This window comes from Danio aesculapii, chromosome 7 (genome assembly GCF_903798145.1).
Source record: "Danio aesculapii chromosome 7, fDanAes4.1, whole genome shotgun sequence".
Classification (NCBI taxonomy): Eukaryota; Metazoa; Chordata; class Actinopteri; order Cypriniformes; family Danionidae; genus Danio; species Danio aesculapii.
In genome coordinates this window covers 46,433,229-46,449,926 of record NC_079441.1, presented here as the reverse complement: position 1 = coordinate 46,449,926, position 16,698 = coordinate 46,433,229, and the positions used below count along the sequence as shown (strand labels likewise).

At 39.9% G+C, this 16,698-nt stretch overlaps 1 protein-coding gene across 1 annotated transcript in view; it reads left to right on the top strand.

Moving 5' to 3' along the window:
* Positions 1-16,698, top strand: part of si:ch211-186j3.6 (neural-cadherin) — a 440,558-nt gene that overhangs the window by 303,357 nt on the left and 120,503 nt on the right. The window contains 1 exon segment of the mRNA XM_056462007.1: positions 5,165-5,391. Within this exon segment, the coding sequence (XP_056317982.1) occupies positions 5,165-5,391 (227 nt within the window).

Sequence of the window (16,698 nt, the reverse complement as noted above, 5' to 3'; positions counted from 1 at the left end):
GTATTGTGAGATAAGTTTGTTGTGAGCAGTATCATACTCACAGCTGTGTAATATGGCTCAATAGCATACATCATAGCTGGGATTTAACTAGCATGGACCACGCCACACTTTGAGCTAGACTTTATTGTTGGGATGGATGTGATGAAGGAAAAGTGGGATGAAGGGGAATGGAAGTAAGAGGATAAACATTGAACAAGTAGGTAGGTTGATCAGGCATCCTACAATAATAACCAGGAACTCAGAGTGGGGGTATCATCTCATTATTATTTTGGTTATAATCAAATTAGTGTGCATGGATGTTTCCTAGTCATGGGTTGCAGCTGGAAGGGCATCCGCTGCATAAAACATATGCTGGATCAGTTGGCAGTTCATTTCACTGTGGCGACCCCAGATTAATAAAGGGACTAAGCCGAAAAGAAAATGAATTAATAAATGAAAGTAGGTGATTGGTTAAGGAGGCAAAGTGAGACATGGTCCTGCTGCCGAACCTTTGTTAACAAGTTAACTTCATTAAATTGTACTGTAAGTGAATTCATACAGAGTCACTTCTATGTTAAAAAAATGCTTAAGAGGTGCCACTATAAAGAATGCTTGAGCCACGGACAGCAAACAAATGCAGTTAATAATGCAGTATTATGTAATATCACACCAGCAGAGGGAGTCCTCTTCAGAGTACTTACTGTGAGCACCCCCTCTGATTATGTCCTATTTGGTCGCATTATTAACCTTGCCATACCAATCACTCATTTGCGAAATATGCAACTTGTTTACTTGCCTTGCTGAGCATTTCAATCATTGTCTTTATTTGTTTGGTGTACGATTAGTTTGCCTGTTTGCCTTGACTTTGCCTTTTGGATTGTTTGTTTTCCTGGTTGGAATGTTTTTACTATGTTTTTGACTACATGACTATTTTCACTTTTGAACCTTTTTTTTTATAAACTTGGTTCACATGGATTCATATGAAAATAGTTTTATTGTTCATCCGCCATCCCCCAAAATGTTGCCTTGAAATTTGAATAACCTAAAAAAAATAATTAAGTTTTGCTTCTTAACATTGACAATCAACATTGTTTTGCATGATTAAGGCTGCATTTAGACAATATTAATGTTGCCAAAAGCAGAAAAGTTTAATCTACACTCCTCTAAACACATACTATTTACTCACATGACATCATCGTTAAAGACTTTAATTTTAGGTGTTTTCACTGATGCAACATTGGCCACATTTTCAAAGTCTTCCACTTTGAAGCCCAATTTCAGTCTCAAAAACAACATTGTTGTATAAACAAACAGGCAGAACATATTAAAGGTTTCAAATTTTTTGCTAAAAGGTCTTATAAATGGTCACTAAATGACAAGGCGAGTGAGTCCTTATTTATAGGAATATCTTTGTAGAAAAGGTCATATACATTTTCATACAGTATATAACTTCTAGTCCTGCATATTTTTGAAGTTTAGCTACTAAACTCAGTAAAGGTGTGCATGCTTAATATCTAGAAAAATGTGTTAAGCTCATCCATTCCCTAATGCCCGTGGGAAGGGGAGCAGGTTTGATCTAGACTTGGATCAAAGCCAGGTGTGAGGTTGTTCCCAGCTGTCATGATGAGTCTCCTCTTCACACACAGCTCCTGATGGGAGCAGACAGCCACCCTTCCTGCACCCCCCCAAAGCTAATCACAGTTTCCTTCCTTGCCCCCACCTCAAGCTCAGTGATTGACGCTCTTCAAGCACTAATGTTCTCTTAGAGGATATTCAAGTCTCAGCGGGGGGAATTAGGGCTGCCAGAGTAAAGACACAGACACAAACACAGTTTATGCTATATACTTTAGGCCAAAGAGACTCCACATGCAATTTGACACAAACTAAAACAAGGTCATGTGAATCAATAGTAGTGTCAATTTGGTACAAACTGTACATTTGTTCTCCTTACCCCAAGCTTACCCTTCACAGAAAACTTTCTGCATTTTTTTTTTTCAGATTCTCAAAATACTTTATAATCTGAGATTTTTTTTTCAAGCAATTTTTCTCATTACACGATCCTTTCAAAATCATTATGATATGATGATGTTGTGCTGCATTGCAGAATGAATGCTGAAGTTTATCTAAAGCTATGGTTGCTTTTCTACATGCACCACTCAGTCAAGCCACGTTCATACTTGACGCGTTCGCTAGTTCTCTTGATTGCGACTGTGATGTCATCGCAGTATTTGTGCGGGTTCGCTTTGGGTGCATGAAAGATGATTTAGCTGGCGGAGCGCACATTTTTTTAAAACTTCAGCGAACAGTTTGCACGATGCAAGATTTCATTTGAGTTGAAAATGAATCACTTTGAAGAGATTTTGACTAAAACAGCTACGCCTGCATAGACATTTTTATGATCCGTGCATGCCTGATCATTGGGATAACCAGAAGGCCTATAATTCTTGGCTAAAAATTGCAACAGCAGTGGGAAAGGAAGAAAGTTTTTGGTTAGTTTTGAGTGATAAGTTTGTTAAAACCAAAAAGAGAGGCCATGGCAAAAGTGGAGAGGTTTTTATATTACAGAATATGTTTTTTCCAACGTTCATAAGTTTAACACTGATGTAGATATTACAATTATGTAGATTATTACAATTACAAAACTAAAACAAAGTAACAAATTATTTATTTGATAAATGTAAAAGAATATTTGAAGCCATCAGTTTACAATATACTGATGGCCTATTTTTAGGCTTTATTGGTGATAATGGTCAGGAACGTTGGACCATTATTGCCTTTTTAGCATGTAAGTAGAGGACACAAACTAGCCTGACAGTAATGTGTCAATTGTGGAGTGGGCTAAATAAAAAACTGTCAGCATTTTTTAGTAAGTGTACTTTTTTGCTTTAATTCTTTCCATAATAAAAAAAAATATTTGTAGAGTAACCCATGTTCTGTTGTCATTAATAATTTTATATAAACTATAATAGGTAGAACTATACGAGATATGAACAAAAACAATTGATGAATCAAAGTTTGAATAAAAAAAAATCTTGAAAGATGAAAAAACATTGTAATTGTTAAAATAATTAATAAAAATAATAAAAAATATTATGTTTACAATTCTTGAATGATATTAATGATATGATGAAGCTCCGGAAACGTCCTACTTCTCTGTTTATCCGTCTGATTTTACAGTGGGTTTCTTTTGACAGCCCCCTGTCCTTTTAAAGAATATTTCAACGATGAACGCGTCAAGTATTAAAGCCTTGTCCATTTAGTGAGGTGTGCTTACAGTCAACAAAGGTCCACGATGCGGCGCCAGGCATAGTATAAATCAGCCTTCAGCCAACAATTCTTTGCAGGACAATAAGTCTTGCTACACAGCAAAATAAGTAAACTAGTTATTTAAATCTGTAAATGAAACAATGAAATGGCACGCGCAGAGTACTGATCCAAACCTGATTGGAAATATCTGGAAAATTCTTGGCCACAAAATTATGGCTAAGAAAACTACTTCAGGATAAGAGTGGAAGAGTTGATCAAGATTGCAACAGGCAGTGTGAGAGACTAGTGATGTCTATGAGAGACTACTGTAGTGATGTTTTGTTAGAGACTAGTGATATAAATGCAAGACAATGCGCATTACTTACTAGTGATGTTTGTGAGTGACTAGTGTAGTCCTCTGACTGCTGATTGACTCCTGAAGTACTTTAAAACAAGGCCTGTACACTTTCTACAAAATTTTGTTAGCTTTACCCATCAAAAATGTGAGTTTTAGTTTATTCATTCATTCTTTTATTCATTTTTTTCTTGTCGGCTTAGTCCCTTTATTAATCAGGGGTCGCCACAGCGGAATGAAACACCAATTTACTCAGCACGTGTTTTACGCAGCGGATGCCCTTCCAACCACAACCCAGCACTGAGAAACACCCACACATTCCCGCATCCACACCCACACATACACTAAAGCCAATTCAGCCCATTCAATTCAGCCCATGTCTTTGGACTGTGGGGGAAATCAGAGCACCTGGAGGAAACCCACGCCAACACGGGGAGAACATGCAAACTCCACACAGAAATGCCAACTGACCCAGCCGGGGCTCGAACCAGCACTGTGCCACTTGTCATCCCATTCTCAGTTTAATAACTTTTTTTTTTTGCAGAGAGCCTTAATTATTGTGTATATTTGTATAGTATAGCCAAAACTAAAATTCCTTTAAATTTTGAACGATGATGATTCCAATGATTTTGACAATTGTAGTGTTTATGAATTGCTCACATATTTTGACCTTCACTATTGCATCATAGCAAAAGATAAAAAGTGAACAGTATGTTGTTTCACACTTACATCTTTAATGGCACTCTGAACTGTCTTTTCTTACTGTTTTATACCAATTACATCATATGTTTCTCATGGTTGAATAAGGGTGAGGATGACATGGAGGAAAGTCATTGTCAGTGAGTCAATATCCAGAGCATCTTTCCATGTCACTGTTGTCGTTAGTGTTGTAAAATCTTCCCCGGTTTCCTCAAACATGCCCTTCTGCCTCTGTGAGATGTGAAGTGTCAGTGAGAGTTATGACACCTCTGTCACTCTCCAGAATTGTCCCCAAGGGATGGTGACTCAGCCATGGGACAGACTTAGCTCGGGATCTCTATCACTTGGTCTAACACCTCCCCTGGGGCTACTATTCAACCACCCTCACTATAGGCTAAGCATCCCAATTAGAATAGTCCTTTGGGTATTAGGAGGAAAGCACACCTCAAGCACAGGAAAATCAATGGTCACATGGTCGTTGAATTGTCACAGTTTGCCTACAACTCTTAGAGGAAGTAGCCAGCTTTATCTTCGATGTGCCGAGAACCATGACCGTAAAGCATAGACACCCATTACCATGGTGACAAAGACCTACCACATGCAGCAGTTTGAGCTGTCACCTCAGATTTTTGACATGACATGTCAGTTGAAGTTTGTGTGAGCACCCACTGACAGGTACTAACCTCACTTAATGACAAGGAGATGTGTTGAAGAGGGGGAAATGTGACCATGCATTTTTCATGAGCTTGACACCTCAGTTTTGGGCTGTATTAAAAACGGCCTTTTTTAATGCTCTGTAGTTGGTTGTTGCAGTTTAGTTCAAATGTATACCATTCTGCAATCCTTATAAGTATTATAATGCATGGGTTTGTTTGTGTCTGACAGATATCTCTGCCCCCGAGTTCATGGAACGACGCGGAAATCTGAAGAGCAGGTACGAGCTGCTGGGCGATTTCCTGTCTGACATGCTTTCTGTGGGAGTGGATGACATCAACATTTTCAGTCTGATGGAGGTGCGGGATAGGACCCTGGATGTGAGGTTCTCCGTTCACAGCACGCCGTTCATCAGGGCGGAGAGGGTGCATGGATATCTTGCAGCTCATAAACAAAAAGTAAGACTTGTCTGAATGTATATAATAATTTTTGACCTTGTAATTAATCTAGTATCACTCTAAAAGCATCCACTCTTCACAGTGGAATAACTGCAAGCTTTAACGCAAATTACATTTGCTTTCACATATTCATAAGGATATGAGACCTGATGGTTTAACCCATCTGTCTTTGTACCTTTTCAACAAGCCTAAGGAGTTGCCTCGAACTCTCTCTGCTTCTCTTTCTATTTCTACAGCACACTTAAAACTAGAATAGAAAAGACACACTTTTACAAGGTAAAGGAGTTCTAATTTGGATTGGAAATGTTCAACTGATCTAAATGCGGCACTCTGCAATGCAAAATCATTGATCAGAACCAATTGCGAGATGTAAAGAGGCTTGGGAATGGGTTGGAAAGATGGTGTAAGTAGTACTGATGGAGGGTAGAGGTTATTAATGATTGGAATTCTAATCCACTGGAAGAAAATACTCAAAACCTTCCCCTATTTTCTTTCTCCTTCCCTTCCTTCCCATTCGATTTGTTCCATTACTCAGAGCTAAAAGTAATGGGAGAAGAAAGTGGAAGTTTACGGAAGTTAATTACAGATGAACCCGCTGATATGGAAAGAGAGCTGTGTGTCTCCACACATAATAATTGGAGAGATTCCAAGGCAAGGAATGCAGGAAAAAAAGCAAGTTTGCTACAGTTAAGGTGCTTCCATTCTCACGGTTTTAGGAGATCAGAGAGAACAGACAGTACAAGCTTGTGCATCTAACTACTGCCTCTGAATCTGATGTAATTCCGTTATTCTATTTTCAGCCGCTATGGTGGCTACATTCGCTGCATGTCGGATGTGTTGAGTAGGGCTTGTGATGTTGGCTTACAAGAGAGCTGGAAGAAGCGTGTGAGAACAGCAGGAGAGAGACAGAGAGGAGCCCCCTTCGTGTCTGTAACTTTTAAATGATTCTTAATGCACTGCCATGATCTCCAGTAGTCATCTCTCTTCCTCTCGCTTTCCACCTCGCTCCCCTGCCGCAACAACACACACTTTGAAGAGCTCAGGATTCCCCCGCGGCCGTGCTAGGATGGGGGAAGCGGATTTTCGGAGCACAGTTCTCATCTCCCAGGGGTGCGCCCTTCTATCTCGCCCCCTAACACCCCTTCTGCAATACACACAACTGAAGTGACACCCTGTGAAGTGTCAGACACTGCACAAAAAAACACACACTGTTGCATCAAGCTCGAAAACCAAAAGAAATCTCCCTGTGGTGATAGTGAATCCTGATGAAAGACTAGGAGTCAATGATAAACAGAGAAAAAGAAGCATGTGGAGGAAGAAAAAGTTTTCAGGGAGGCTTGTTATTTGTTGTGAAATTTGAGGGCAAATCGGTTCAAATGTAATGATTGCGCTCAGGTCTTTAGCAGACTAAAGGATCATTTATACTTCTGCGTTGAGCGCACACAGATGGTCTGACGTGGTTTTCGCATAGTCACATACCTTCACTGTACACTCTCAGAAATAAAGGTACTCGAGCTGTCACTGGGGCGGGGGTACCTTTTCAAAAGGTACAAATTTGTACCTAAAAGGTCCATATTAATACCGCAAGGGTACATATTAGTACCTAAAATGTACAAAAGTGTTCCTTTAAATTTCTTAGGTACTAATATATAATTTTGAGGCATCAATATGGACCCTTTAAGTACAAATGTGTACCTTTTGAAAAGGTACCACCCCAGTGACAGCTCGCTTACCTTTATTTATAAGAGTGTACCCTGATGCGCACCTTTTTAACAATGGAACTACAAATTGTGACAATGCAGAGCGCAAGATCTGTGATTGATCAGCTTGGTACCTGTGAGGAATGTGGACGCTACATGCAAGGCACTGTCACAAGACAGAAGTATAAATCAGGCTTTTAAGAGTTCACACTTAGCTGATGATTGATAATAAAGCTTGTTTGGCATGCTGTCCTGGGAGGCAGCCCTGAGCTTATGAGATCCTCGAGCCCTGGGCTCCCCCCAGTTTGCATGGTGAGAGGGCTGAAGAGAGGTGTAGATGCTAAGAGCTTGGCTATGATATAATTATGTTCAATTTGCTTAGGTTGCGTGTTTTTGGACTGTGGGAAGAAATTAGGGAACCCGGGGAAAACCCACACAAGCACAGGGAAAACTAGAAAACTCCACACAGAAATGTCAACTGGCTTAGAAGGGACTTTAACAGGAGACATTCTTGCTGTGAGGTAACAGTGCTAATCATTGGGCCACCGTGTCATCAATCTGGAAAGGAGAGGGAGTAGGGCTGGGTGGGGGGGGGGGGGTTCTTGAAGATGAAGATATTGAGATAAGAAACCTCTGGTTATTTATTGTGAGTTAGGAATCATCTGATTGGATAATCAGTCGTGAGCTGATGTGGGACCAGCTGAGAACAATCATAAGCACGTGATCCTCTCGAAATTAGTTTATAAATAAACTTCACTTAAAGGGCGCCTATGATGAAAATGTTACGTGAGATCTGCTTCCTTCATGTCTGTCACTGTGCTGTTTATTTGATGCCCTGACAGGCATGTGGGAACGGTTGGCGGGGAGAACCAGTGTTAAAGGCACAGGCCACAAAACAGCTACATTTTGTTCAAAGCAGAGAAATCCCAATATTCTGAAAGGTATGATAAATAATCTGATGGGTGTTTTGAGCTGAAACTTTACAGACACATTCTGGAGACACAAAAGACTTAAATCTTGAAAAAGGGGAAATAGGGACCCTTTAGCTAAACATGTTTCCATGAAAAAAAAGAGTCTCTCAGAATAGACATACATTGAATGTTCTAAAATAGTGCACCTATATTGAGCAGGTCAAAATGCAGAGGGAATCTGTGTGGATGAACAAAGCACAATTAGAGCCAGTCTTTATATTTAATCAGACGCCAGTGAATCTCTCACTCTATTTGAGTGCACATTATAAAGGAGAGGAAATACAATTATTTTAAAGCTTTCAGCTGAATCTTGGCTGTCAGAGCCATTTCACACTGGCCTTTCTCAAAAACACGTCTCATCACCTCTGCTTTTTGCAGAAATCTTCGTAATTACATATCAAACACGAAGGCAGTATGTTTTCCCTCTGCCCTTTTGTTCAACTTTTTCGAGCAATTGTTGACTTGTGCACACCCACACTATTTCTTTTGTTTTGCTCTTTTTTCCTTCCTTTTCTTTGCCTTCTCTTTTTCTCTCTGAATAATTTTTGAATTACTACTTGGTTTGTTACATCTTTAAATGCTACATGGCACAGCACCTCCCATCGATCCCATCCTTGTTCTTTTATTTGAGTGTTTGTTCCTCCAGGTTTGCTATGGCAAGAGAAAACATCTAGTCTTTTTTTGTTGAAAGAAAAGCTCAGTCATGTGCGACGGTATCATGTGGATCGGTTTCCACACCTCACCATGCCTATTCCCTCGCTCACCAAAACACCCTTTGGCAGTTGTTGAAATATTTTCCACAAATCAAATGTTTAAAAAATACACACCGTTTTGAATCATACAATGGGAACATGAAAAGGCCACTGGTCAAACATGAAGGCTAGTGCCTGTGAGGTGGAAAACATTAAACTATAACTCTAACTCTCCTACCAATTTGTGCATTGAGTATGTGTGTATTCAGATTCTGCTTTGTATATCTCATGGGTGTACTCCTGTGCTATCATTGAAACAGTTTCCCTCAGGGAATTTTGGGTATTGTAGTTCCAGTCCCGATGGGCACCTCAGAAGGCCTCAGAGAAATGAGCTGACAGTGCCATCGAGCAGGAGACGAGAAAAAAATTCCACGCGCTCCTCCAGGGATAGGGAGAGATAAATAAAATAAGACTGGAGAAAAAAAGAAAAATGAGACTGTTCAGAAGAAGGATTAGACAAGGTAGTGGGTGTATCTTCTCTGCTTTGTAGACTCCTGTTACCTGATCCTAAATGGCTCATATACACTAATGGTTTATTAGTTGTCAGTGAGTGCAAAATGAAAGGCAAAGCCTCGGCGTTGCAGTGTTTAACGTCCAAGGTAATACATGCAAATCACCTCCTCAAGCAGGCATGAACGTGGGAGTCAGACCTGAACACTCTATGGAGAATTCACATTTTGTGTGTGTGTGTCTGTAAAGACATGGAAACATGGGAAGAGAGGGAGTCAAGTGTGTGTGGGTGAATGTTTAACACCAGGCATCTCAACGCTCTGCAGCTTCAAATGTGTGTGTGTGTGTTTGTGTGTCTCTTGAAAACAACTCCTGGATCTGATCCACAGGGACTCTGCAGTGCAGTAAAGTGCATGAGTGGATCTGCAGTCAGTCAGGCACACACACACACTCGAGAAACACATGGACACTTGAACCATTAAAGGTCAATTAAGGGAATTCAATGAGAGATCACCCTGGTTTTGATTATGTGTTTAAAGCTGTGCATTATTGGTTTTACGTTCAGTGGCCCAGAAACACTGCACAATTAACAACAACAAAAACACCGTAATAGTAGAGTGGACCATACTTTCAGTAAGTTTAGATTTCTTGTGAAAGGACTAAGTCCTTTGTGAGTTTAAAGCTTTGCGTTTATAGAGATATAGGCAACCCAGGCTCATTGGAAATATGTGGCTTAGCCTACATTTATGTGAAATGTAAAATATGTTGCTTTGGGTACATTTTGTTGCATATTCAGTTGACAAATCCACTAGAGGGCACTGTCCACATTTTTTGTGAATCTGAAATACTGTACATTACTTTGGGTACATTTTGATACACATCTGTAATGAATAAGCTCAAAGTGAATTGAAGATTCATTTGAAGGGGGCTCCGAACAAATGAATCATCCTGCAATCATTCAACCGGACAGTTGACTTAAACTTCGGCTATTTCTATCAAAAATAAAACCCATTTATGTTTAAGCAGGGTAACAAGATCAAAGTTTAAAGGATTAGATTCATAAATATGCCAGGCACTTGTCTTTATACAAAATTAAACTTTACTGATTAATCTAACAGAAACACCTACACAATGAAGCATTCATGTTGTGTAGAAAAGTAAAGGAAGAGTTTGAGAGAGTGTAATGATGGAAAAACCTTGGATTTTGTAAGACCAAACCAAGCGAACCAAAAATAATCAATTAAACCCTTCTATGGTTTCTTTAGGGTTACATTTAGTTTACACCAGTTCAGTGGAGGCATTCCTTGTGTTCTTCGTGTGTTGTGAAGAACTCCCTCTGTTGAGCTGGGTTCCCACGTGGTTAGCTGGTGGTTGACTCTTTGTTCTGTGAGACCCTCGATTAGGGTAGAGTTTGTCGTTTAAGTTCTGATGCAGCAAAAGAACTAGTCGTGTTGACTTCTGGTTTCATGGCGTACTAAACTTAACTAGACTCTCGACGGAAAAGAAAAAAAGAAAAGTAATGGAGATGGGAACATTTGTGCTGTTATCACATTTTTGCCAGGATCCATGCCTGCTCCCTGGACCTGAAGAGAAGCTATCTTGAGCTGGAATGGAACAACTCTCTCTCCTGGGGTCAGTGTCGGTTCTGTTCTGGGCAGTGGCCTTAGTCACCAGTTGTTATAAGGATGGTTTTGTACCAACCTCAGGAGCTAAGTTGACCAATGAGAAAGTTAACCCCCAAGGAAAGTTTTATTGTCCTTTGTCGGGAAGCTTGGTTATTTGCATATGTGTTCTGAGTGAATGCTGATGCAGAAAGTTTCTTAAAATGTTAATATGTTGCACACGTATTAACAGAAAATGTAAAGATTGTTCAGTATATCAGATTAGCTTCCCAGGGAAATCAAATATGATCTACAACCTTGTTTAGCTGTGGTACTGTTAAAACATTAATTGCAGGAGGATTAAAACCATATTAATAATACATGAGCAAGAAGCTTGTTGCAAAACACCCGATTAGACACAAAGAAGGAATAAAGGTTTACATTAAAATCATAAGTCTCAAGCAAGTTGTATAGGAGCTTGACCATATCTCCATGTCTATGTCCAAGCACAACACTTTTGTGTTGTAAATACCTTTAGAATTGGGTTACAAACTGACCATTTGCTCTTTTCTGAGTAGGAGAGGTTGACGATGTATTATTTGTTGAATAAAGCAAAACAATGTGTCTGATTGGCCACATCTATTACACATCCTTCTTGTACACGTCCACAAGAAGGTGGGGCTTGTCCTACGGATCACCTAGCGAGAGGCTGACCTAAAACTTTCCCTAAATTAACCAGTATTGTTTTACAATGCAAACAAAAAAGAAAAGTGTGCCACGATCATGTAGTTTTACCTTGATTTTACACTTTATTCATCTCTTTTGTGTAATTCCAATACCATACAAGGTAAGCTACTGAGCAAACTGACCACGACAGAAAAAAAAGTTATCCATATAAAGATATTGTACAGGTAGGTGAGGCAAAGCTATTCAAGTTACAAATCAAAGACATCAAGTTGAGGTTTTGCTAAGAATGGCACAAAAATCATTTTGTGTTTTAGTAGTTACATTAAAGATAACTAACTACATACAATTAATTGTGCGCTTTATTTCTGAGATATTTTCTAGATATGAACTCTGTCATTGAAGCACTGCTTCACCTTTTGTTTTCTGTGCCCCATCCCTTCAAATGCCAGGCTGCATCCTGACTGGAACAGGCATGAGAAAACAGCAGCACAGTATCAGACAGGGCTGGCAGTGTGTGATGAGGTGTGTCTGAAGTTAATGGTGCCATTAAATACTGAATGCGCCTCTCCTTAATATACCCATCCAGTCCCATGTGTATACGCAAAGGTGTTTGTGCACAAAGAAAGGAGGGGCTATGAATGCTGCAAAGGTGCACAAACTAGGGCAGGCATGACATTACTTTTCACAACACCATTAGCGTGATCAATATAATTATTTTATTGTATTATATAACATAATTTCTACTGTATATAATATAAACTAGATAAACAGTGCTGTTAGTCATGTTAATCTTTACCAGTGGTATTCAAATTCCTTCACCGTGACAACAAATACTTTTAATTTAAGTGTTTATTATGTTCTATTTGGCCATAAATGTGGTGGCAGAGACACAATTTATAACCATAACCTGTAATTGTGTAGAAGTAAATTAAATAAATAAATAAATACTGTTGATATGTGATTCCTGGGGACTTCTCTTTCTCTAAGTGTCTGGTAACTTGTCTTTTTTTAATAACTCCCACGCTGAAGAACTAACTTTTTTTCCAGGTGCATCTTGTTTTTGCCAGTCTCTGACATAATGGCAGTATCCTGACACAATTTTTTGTTCCTTAATCCTATTAAAGATTAGTTCAGAATGAAGAAATGGTGTACGAACAACTCATCATTAGCCTGGAGCCGCCGTCCTGAAACTGATGCAACATATGTTGCTGTGGTTCCACATTTGGACATATTTCTGACACACATCCAAAGACTCCTCAGACAGCATGCAATGACTTATTCAGTTCTGTAGCTGCCCCTTGGCATCCATAAATGGGACAAAGAGAGTTCCTGACAGGTGCTTTCTCTTTATTCCACATTGGAAGAGTAAAAGCCAGCATTTACAGAGAAACTGCAGAAAAAGAAACAATTTAATAGGAAAGAATGGTTTGAAACAATTAATAACAATTAGCGTCTAGGGCTCAGTGATTAACACATAGGCATTACAATATTTTAATAAAAAAAAAAAAACAACAACATACATTAACATTGGTGGTGGCTCAGTGGTTAGAACTGTCGCCTCAGAGCAACAAGTTCACTGGTTCGAGTCCCAGCTGGGCCAGTTGGCATTTCTGTGAGAAGTTTGCATGTTCTCCCTGTGTTCGAGTGGGTTTCCTCCAGATGCTCCGGTTTCCTCCACTGTCCAAACACATGTGCTATAGGTGAATTGAATAAACTAAATTGGCCATAGTGTATGAGTGTGTGTGTGTGTGTGAATGAGCGTGTACGGGTGTTTTGCAGTACTGGGTTGTGTCTGGAGGTGCATCCATGGCGTAAAATATATGCAGGAATATTTAGTGGTTCATTCTACTGTGGCGACCTCTGAAATAGAGACTAAGCCAAAGGAAATTAATGATTGATATTAACTTTACATGTATGCTTTCTAGATGGGATACTACATAAAAAAAACTGTTTTCTGCCACAATCTGACTAACTTTTTGGCTGGCTGGCACCCTAAAAATGTACAGAATAAATTCAAAGTGACACAAACATTTATGCAATAATTTACAATTGTACAACACTTGGTTATGCCTCAAGTGAACATTAACAACTGTATGTGAGAAAAATGTTCCAAAAATGGATTAGTACTTCACCCTAAAATAAAATTTTTGCTGTAATTTACTCATGATGCACTTGTTCAAACCTAAATGATTGTTTTTTAAACACAAAAAATATACCCCGCCAAATACACACATACACACACACTATGGAAGTCAATGGGTGCCAGTGTAACCCTGTCTGTCCTGAACCATTCAATCTGCCCCGAGCTGTAACCAAACCGGCCATTCTTTGCATGGGAGTCGGTTGCTCTAACAAGGAGGCTAAAGACCATGACCTCTAGCATCTGTTGCTAAAGCACCTTTAGATTTCAGAGGGGTGAGGTTTACCTGCACAGCACTTCACTAGCTGGCCTCCGTTAGACTTACCCCCTAAAACCTCACTTCTATCCGGGTCATGACACCAATGTAACCCCATCAGTCCTACACCACCCAACCTGCTCCGAGCTGGAATCGAACTGGTGATTCTCTGCATGGGAGTCAGTTGCTGTAAGAAGGAGCCTAAAGACCATGGCCTCTAGCGTCTGTCGCTGGAGCATCTTCTAGAGGTCAGAGGAGTGAGGTTTATCTGCACAGCACTTCATTATAGCTGGCCTCTGTTACAACAGCAACCAACATTCTTCAAAATAGTCTTCCAAAAATGATTTTGTGTTCAACAGAAGAAAGACCACATGAGGGAGAATAAAATGATGAGGCGTTTAAAATTTTTGGGTGAACTACCTCTCTAAGCAAGTATTTGTGATGTTATCAGAATACATTTTACTGTATTTGTGTCCATCAGCATGATGGAAATTTACCTTAAAGTGCACTACTGCCACCTACTATGTACGTTGGAGTGTCAACCAATATGCATGTAAATGTATGTGTGGCGTTAACATATCACATTTGTCATCAGTACTGCAATATAGTGTCACCGAAGTGCCAACCTGCAGTCTAGAAATGTGGAATGCAGATGCTGCCATTTCCTCTGCTTATCTGCAGGGCACACAGGAAAGTCAGCGAGTGTCTTATCACCACAGCACCCTTTCACTTCTAGCCTACATTCCACGTGTACACTTTATTTCTCCTTTTTTAATATTTGATGTTCATTTCTTTTTAAAAGAGCCCTCTTTTCTGATGTCTAACACTGCTCCCACTGTTTCTGACTCATAACACATTGTGACATTTGCCTGTCAGACCCAGTTGTATGCATTGCGCCGAATCCCTGCGCTCCCTCTAAGTTTCCCCTCAGATCACACACACAAAATCAACATAAACAGCATCATCAATCACCCACAGCCTTCTGCCACAATACCTCTCCATGAGCCACCGCCAATTCAGAATTGTGTGCCCCCAAATAGGTCCCAGCTAATCTCAGAGTTGTTATCCCCTTGAACATGTGTCTCCGTCTTCTCTCTCACTCTCTCTCTCTGTCTGTATCTTTCGATATCTCATGTTTCTTCACCCCCTCATTTCCCCTTGAGTGTGTTCTGGCTGCATGAGTTCACGGAGGACAGGTCAATCACAGTGTGACTGCTTAGTCCACTGCGGGGCAAACTGCTCCACTTCAGATGTTGGATTTGAATAAATGGTGTGCAGGTTGAGATGCAGTCCTGTGGACATGCGGTATCTGTACGCCGTTTATGTGCTTGTGGAAAAGCACAGGCTTTGAGTGGCTCTGGAGAGCGCCGTGTGTCCGAGAATGAAATAGAGTGAGTTTGCGCTGGTGTTCTCTGAATGCTGTTGACGACACAAAGCAATATGTACAAGTGGCTTTGGGGTCTTTTTGGTTAACTCGGTTGGACTTGCTATTTGTATGGTAATTTCAGGCTATCTCAGCTCAAAAAATTGGTATAGATGGACACCGGCGTGTGAGGCCTAGCATGAATTGCCACGACTGTACGGATTTCAAAGTTTATTCTTGTGCAGGTGCACATGGATGGACAAGTTTTTTTGGAGGGTAAACAAATCCTTTCAGCAAGTATTTGTAATTTTAATAGAATACCTTATGCTGTATTTGTGTCCATTTGCATGATGGCAGTTTAAACTCATGTCGTCGATCCCAGTTGTAAAAGCAGCAAATAATACCTTGACTTCTAGTTGATCATTTGGAAAAGTGGCAGAAGGTAGATTTTTCTAATGAATCATGTGTTGAACTGCATCCCAATCATCACAAATACTGCAGAAGACTTATTGGAACCCACATGGACCCAAGATCTCAATCAGTCAAGTTTGGTGAAGGCAAAATCATGATTTGGGGTTACATTCAGTATGAGGGCATGCGACATCAATAGCCTGAGGTATCAAGACATTTGTGCTGCCCATTACATTACAAACCAAAGGAGAGGGGAAATTCTTCAGCAGGATAGCTCCTTCTCATACTTCAGCCTCCTTCTCAAAGTTCCTGAAAGCAAAGAAGGTCAAGGTGCTCCAGAATTGGCAAGCCCAGTGTCCGGACATGAACATTATTGAGCATGTCTGGGGTAAGATGAAGGAGGAGGCATTAAAGATGAATCGAAAGAATCTTGATGAACTCTGGGAGTCCTGCAAGAACTCTTTCTTTGTCATTCCAGATGACTTTATTAATAAGTTATTTGAGTCATTGCAGAGATGTGTGGATGCAGTCCTACAAGCTCATAGGAGTCATACACAATATTCATTCTTTTTCTACTGCACCATGACATTACAGTATATTCTATAATACACATTATTTCTGTTAAGTGACAAGACTTTTGTCTAAGCAAAGTCAGACCTTACTGTCCTAAATAAACAATTAAAAATCAAGGCATGATCATATTTTATTTTGGTAAAATAAGCACAATCTAGAGGCCTTTGCCTTCCATATAAGCCACTTCTGATACCAAATCATCAACTAGAAGTCACGTTATTATTTTTTGTTCCTAAAACTTGGATAGGCAACAAGACTTTTGTCTCATTTGTCATCAGTACTGCAACATGGTGTCAACAATGTGCCAAACTGCAGTCTAAATATGTGGAATGCATATGCTGCTAAGACAAGTTTTGATATCTGTGCAACACAATTGCTTCATGCTATCCCCGATGTACTGTAT